The sequence below is a fragment of the Amphibalanus amphitrite genome, unplaced genomic scaffold (genome assembly GCF_019059575.1).
Source record: "Amphibalanus amphitrite isolate SeventyFive unplaced genomic scaffold, NRLGWU_Aamphi_draft 000358F_arrow, whole genome shotgun sequence".
In the NCBI taxonomy this organism is placed as follows: domain Eukaryota; kingdom Metazoa; phylum Arthropoda; class Thecostraca; order Balanomorpha; family Balanidae; genus Amphibalanus; species Amphibalanus amphitrite.
The window spans coordinates 101,167-107,166 of NW_024881852.1; the positions used below are offsets into that span (position 1 = coordinate 101,167).

General features: G+C 49.4%; 1 protein-coding gene across 2 annotated transcripts in view; it reads right to left on the reverse strand.

Annotated features, from left to right (window-relative positions):
- Nucleotides 1-5,767, reverse strand: part of LOC122389446 (macrophage mannose receptor 1-like) — a 34,849-nt gene extending 29,082 nt beyond the window's left edge. For both annotated transcript variants that reach the window (XM_043381522.1, XM_043381520.1), the window contains exons 1-4: nt 5,295-5,767; nt 3,577-3,850; nt 2,916-3,091; nt 2,651-2,763 (exon numbers count right to left, since the gene is read on the reverse strand). In XM_043381522.1, coding sequence (XP_043237457.1) covers nt 2,651-2,763; nt 2,916-3,091; nt 3,577-3,850; nt 5,295-5,399 — 668 coding nt within the window. In that variant the 5' untranslated portion in view covers nt 5,400-5,767. The remainder of the gene's footprint in view (nt 1-2,650; nt 2,764-2,915; nt 3,092-3,576; nt 3,851-5,294) is intronic.
- Between the last annotated feature and the right edge of the window lie 233 nt (nt 5,768-6,000).

Here is a 6,000-nt window from a genome sequence, read left to right on the forward strand (position 1 = left end):
CACAGTCAAGTGCAGACGTCCGCTTTGGTATAAAGGCAGCAATTTAATTTCTTTATAAATCGCTTCGTAATGTGGCAATCTAATATTACCAGTATAACGCCTTTTGCGGCGACTAACGGAGCGAGCGAGAGGGTGGGCCTTGCACGTGCGAAATTGCGAGGGGGTACCTCCAACTGACTTGTGCACGGCACCTTACTAATCGGTCTCTAGCGATGTGCCAAATTTGAGCACAATCGGCCCAGCCGTTCTCGAGATCTGGAAGCGGCACCCTGCACGTGCGCACGTGCAAAATGGGTCCCAACTGACTTGTGCACGGCACCCTACTAACTGCTCCGTAACCGTGTACCAAATTTGAGCGCAATCGGTCCAGCCGTTCTCGAGATCTGGAAACGACCCCTGCACGTGCGCACGTGCAGCAGCACCCCAACTCTGGCACATGGATATGCATTGCCTAGTGGGTGCCTACCTACATGCCAACTCTCAGCGCAATCGGCCCAGTAGTTACCGAGATATTGCAACAATTACAAAAGTGACACCTCTTCGTTTTGCACGTGGCACGTGCATAAGGGGTCACCCACATGCATCGGGAATAGTGCAATACTTGGTAGAAGGAATGAAGCTACCCTACAAAAATTACTGCATGTAAATCGGTCAAGTGGTTGCTGAGATATAAGCCTCGCAAAAGCGTGATCACGGCCGGCCGGCCGGCCGGCCGGCCGCTCATACTCAGAAATTTCCGTTAATTACGGAGCGAGCGAAGCGAGCGTAGTCTTTCCTTAGATTAACGGAAATTTCTGAGTATGAGCGGCCGGCCGGCCGGCCGGCCGTGGTCACGCTTTTGCGAGGCTTATATCTCAGCAACCACTTGACCGATTTACACGCGGTAATTTTTGTAGGGTAGCTTCATTCCTTCTACCAAGTATTGGACTATTCCTGATGCATGTGGGTGACCCCTTATGCACGTGCCACGTGCAAAACGAAGAGGTGTCCGTTTTGTAATTGTTGCAATATCTCGGTGACTACTTGGCCGATTGCGCTGAAAGTTGGCATGTAGGTAGGCACCCACTAGGCACTGCATATCCATGTGCTAGAGTTGGGGCGCTGCTGCACGTGCGCACGTGCAGGGGTCGTTTCCAGATCTCGAGAACGGCTCGACCAATTACCCTCAAATTTGGTACACAGTTAGGGACCGGTTAGTAGGGTGCCGTGCACGAGTCAGTTGGGACCTATTTTGCACGTGCGCACGTACAGGGTGCCGCTTCCAGATCTCGAGAACGGCTGGGCCAATTGTGCCCAAATTTGGCACATCGCTAGAGACCGGTTAGTAGGGTGCCATGCACAAGTAAGTTGGAGGTACCCCCTCGGAATTTCGCACGTGCAAGGCCCACCCTCTCGCTCGCTCCGTTAGTCGCCCCAAAAGGCGTTATACTGGTCTAAGGAAAGACTACGCTCGCTTCGCTCGCTCCGTAATAATTTCATGTCTATTGGAATGCTTTGGCGGCCTGATTTACCAAATACCCGAAAAGGCAACCGTTTCCTTCGAAGCCGTTATCCCGAATGCGATCCTTGAAGTTCGATGATATGCTTGGCCTGACACACGTCACCAACGTATCCCGTGATCAGGATGAAATTCAACATACTCCTCATCTAATGTGAGACAAACATGTGTCATCTGGCAGAACGCTGTCACCGATCATGCCTATTTTATGACATATTAGCCGTTTTCACGACGGGCTATCTGGCGAATGCACCTGATTTGACCAAATCTGCACCTAATTTCTTTTGCAGCAAATATCTTCTTTTATGAAATTATTTCAGTGTTTTAATCGATGGTGCTCTCTGATAATATGACAAAGCAGGCATATAAGCAATTAGTGCAACCCTAGCTGATAGCTGCTAAGAGACACACTGAACCTGATTTGACCAGATCTGCACCTAATCTGTACCAGATGTGCACCAAATGTGTACCAGATGGCCGTCGCGAAAACGGCTATTATATATCTGTCGCCAAACCTTGCTGACACATATAGTTTGATCTGGCTGTCTGGTCACTGTCCTTTGTCACCTCTCCCTGGATAACACCTGTCAGCAGGGTTGTGCTTGACTCATGAGTCGAGTCAGAAATTTGACTCAACTCTGACTCAAATGAGTCAGATTTGAGTCGAGTCGGATAAATTGTTGAGCTGTTGAGTTGAGTCAGAGTTGAGTCGGACAAAGATATTAAGGCGTTGAGTTGAGTCAGAGTTGAGTCAGTAAAATAAATTTGGACATTGAGTTGAGTCAAACATTTAGGAACATGAGTCAGCTGACTCAACTTTCCAGAAACAAGCTTTTCATCCCCCCCCCCCCGCTTAACAACTTCGCCCTGGTCCTGCTGCCGGACTTTTTCACCCCCCCCCCCCGCTCAACAGCTTTTTTATCTTAGTCAATTTTGAGTCAACTCACTTGACTCAACAAAAAAATTGAGTCAAGTTTGAGTCGACTCATATTTTCATTGAGCCGCTTGAGTCATGAGTCGAGTCAAGGGGAAAAATCAGCTCCTTGTTTGAGTCAGAGTTGAGTCAGGGCTTTCTGAGGTTGAATGATGAGTCGAGTCGGCAAATTTTTTGAGTCGAGCACAACCCTGCCTGTCAGTCCTGTCTCGACTGACCTGACGGGCAGCGCCAGCACGGAGAAGGGCATCTGGCAGACTACAGTGGAGGTGGCGGTGCTGCAGCTGGTGTCGCCAGCAGAGAACACGGCTCGTCCAGCAGCTCTGTCCAGCTGCACCGGCGGCAAAAGCGCGGGTCAGCCCGGCCGACAGAATCACTGGTCAGGGTCAGCCGAGACAGAAGCACTGCTCAGCCGATCAGCGTCTCTATCAGTCGGTATAGTCATCCTGGGCATTACAACTATTCTGTCGTGTTCCGACTCACCTGTGTCATGAGCAGCAGGCAGTTCTGGCGGCTGCTGTTGGTCGGCTCGTGCCTGGCCCAGACGCTGTTGTCCAGCGCCACTGGTGAGCCGTCGTGCCACAGAAGCTGACCCTCGGTCTGGCGGTCAGTGGCACCCAGAAACACAGCCGAGGGCCGCTCAGACGGCGCCACCAGGCCTGCCGAGGGGGAGGCGGTGTGGAGCTTGTTTGTTTTGTTTTGTTGGGTTAGGCCCTTTCGGTCTGACAAGACCATTGCAGAGCCGGAAGGATGATAGGAATTAGGGGGAGACATTGGTCTGGGCAGGCACCCTAGTGAGTCGCCGGGGCTGAGCCCGTCCAGAGGACAGGCCACCCAGCCACAAGGCACTCACTGCACCCGGCTACGGGGTGCGCTCCCTTAGGAGCAGCGGTGCCGCTCCAAGGGAGCAGCCCGCATGAGATAAAGTTGCCTGTCCAGTCCGGAGGGGGGTTGCGGCGTGGAGGAGAAGGATTTCAGTATCCTGAGGATAGAAGCATGGAAAGGTGATCGATGGTGTGGAGCTCAGCCGTCGCTGGGAAACCTGACATCAGTTCGGAGTTCATGTCTAATTTCGATAGTAAATCATCCCCTAGTGAATATGAGGTCTGTTCGCGCGCTACATATCTGTTCCGTACATACCAACCTTGCACGAATTCGACCTCCTCGAGGTCCCTGGTGATAGGCAGGTCTGCGGCCGGGTCGAGTTGGTGGCACCGCTCCCGCGCCTCGTCATACCGGACAGCGGTGACCGTCAGAGCACGGTAGCAGCTGCGCCGGTGGCGCCGCCAGCCGGGCAGACAGCGAACTGGTGCTACAGCGCCGACCGAGTGCACCGCCCAGAGGGCAGTGGAGTTGTGCAGGGGACCTGAGCCAGGGCCTGGGTGTGCAACTGCTGAACCGCTGGAAACATGGCCTACCTGAAAAGATCAAAGTTGAGCGATTTTGACCGGGTTCACCGTTCCTTCTTTTCCATCCTCCGGAGAGGCAAATTCTCCTCCACGTCTCAACCCCTTGCTCCGGGCTGGACGGGCAACTTCATCCCATGCGGGTCGGGAAGCTCCCATGGAGCACGCCCGTAGCCAGGTGCAGTGAGTGTTAGCTGCGGTGGCCTGTCCGATGTCCATTGGATGGGCTCAGCCCGACGAATCACTAGGGTGCCCGCCTAGGTCAATGTTTCTCCTAATTCCAATCATCCCTCCGGCTCTGGAATGATCTCACCAAACTCAAAGGGGTTAACCCATCAAAAAAAAAAAATAAATAAAGGCCCGGTATGCTCTCATATTGTCTTTCGCAGTCTATCGTGATATATTACCCAACCCTCGTCGGACCAATCGGTTTTCTAACATACCGTGAAGGGGAAAGTGACCGTTTCACCCCTAATGGAGCTGGACATTCGTCTAAAAAACGAGGGTATACGCCGTTACGAAACGCAGCAGCTGCTTTCGAATTTTAAGGGCTCGACTCAGGGTCTTGGATGACGTCCGAGGTCATATTAAGAGTCCCAGGGAAGAGGTAAAGTTTTTGGTGAATGACTTCACCAAAAAGTGTTGCAGAGACGAGATTTTAGCACCATTCGAGTGATGCCTTTTGTTTGGACTTTGGTGACGGTCAGTTTGGGTTGTTGACCTTAGGTCAAGATCAGGTCAAAGCTGCCCAGGTCACGAGGCTGGTCGAAAGAGGTCATATTGCATAATGCCCATCATTCGATTCGGCATTTTTCAGAAAGATGTTCTGGCTACGTTTTTTCCAACACTAAGCTTAATTTCATCGTAATTATTGACGAAACACTCCAATAACCTCAAGCAGCCTTAGTGATGTCATAGGTATATCACGTCACACCGTATCCGAAATGCTAAAGTTTGACTATGTGCCTTGTAAGAAGTGCATGATTTTTTTTTTTACTTTTGAACAAATCTGGGTTACTTTTACACGTAACAGCCGATTTTAGTATTTTCAACTTTTTTAAGCGTCATAGCATGACTGACTAGTTTATCATCCGTGGTCAAAAAGAAGTGTTGATACATATTTCTAGTTTTACCACATTTCCAAGAGAAAAAATAAAACATTTATAACATAAAAGGTCAAAGTCTTATCTAAGGCAAAACGGGCTAATGAACTACTAAACTACAATGCTTAGTTATCTTTTTTGTTGTCAAAAAAAAAAATATTGGTGATCATATCTATATCTTTAGTTTGCTCATCGATATTGGTAGGTAGGTACCTTTTCGCTGGTTTCGAGTTGTAAATCGATAAATATTTCAGATATTATCATAGATGTAATTTTTAATAAAACATTTACACTTACATGCACGTGAAAATGATACATAAATGTGGCAATAATGTAAAACACCGTTCACTTACTTGGTGTGCTGCTGATGTCAGTACCATAAACCACACTAAAGCAGTATAACCGGGTGATCTCTTGACGACTGCAGCCGTATCTTCATGTTTAAGCATGTCCGACATTGTTGTTTTTCACAACCAAATATCTAGGTAATTTGCCTAAAGGTAATCAAAGCGCATAGGTGACGAATAGGACAGCAGCTATTCGTGGGCTTTGTGATGGTGTATTGAAGAGGCTCTTACACCGTTGTTTTATGGCCTTGTCACACTCCCTTACTCACACTCCCTCCCTTACACCGTTTGTTTTATGTTACACCGTTGTTTTATGGCCTTGTCACACTCCCTTGCCGCACTTGCCCTGGCACCTCCTTACAAATCCCAAGACAAATCCATTAAAATCGTGCCAAAGATCTTGAAATATCTCGTGATATTTGTGCATCAGTGTTTCATTTTCAGTATCTAATACCCATACATGATGCATTGTTTCCACTTTCAACTTCCTTCACTGAACCGTTCAGTGAACGCATATTATGTAGCATACGTGTTTCGGATCGATATACCTTCTGTTCGTCAAATCATAGCCCTATGACCTTTCCAATTGTAATGTAAGTGTGTCGCCGGCGGCATTTGATCCTCCTGGTTAGTCAGGCGGCGGCTGATATGGTCTGAACTGACCGTGCCCACTGGCTGGTGGAGCGTCCCGTCCTCCCCGGGGAGCGCCGCC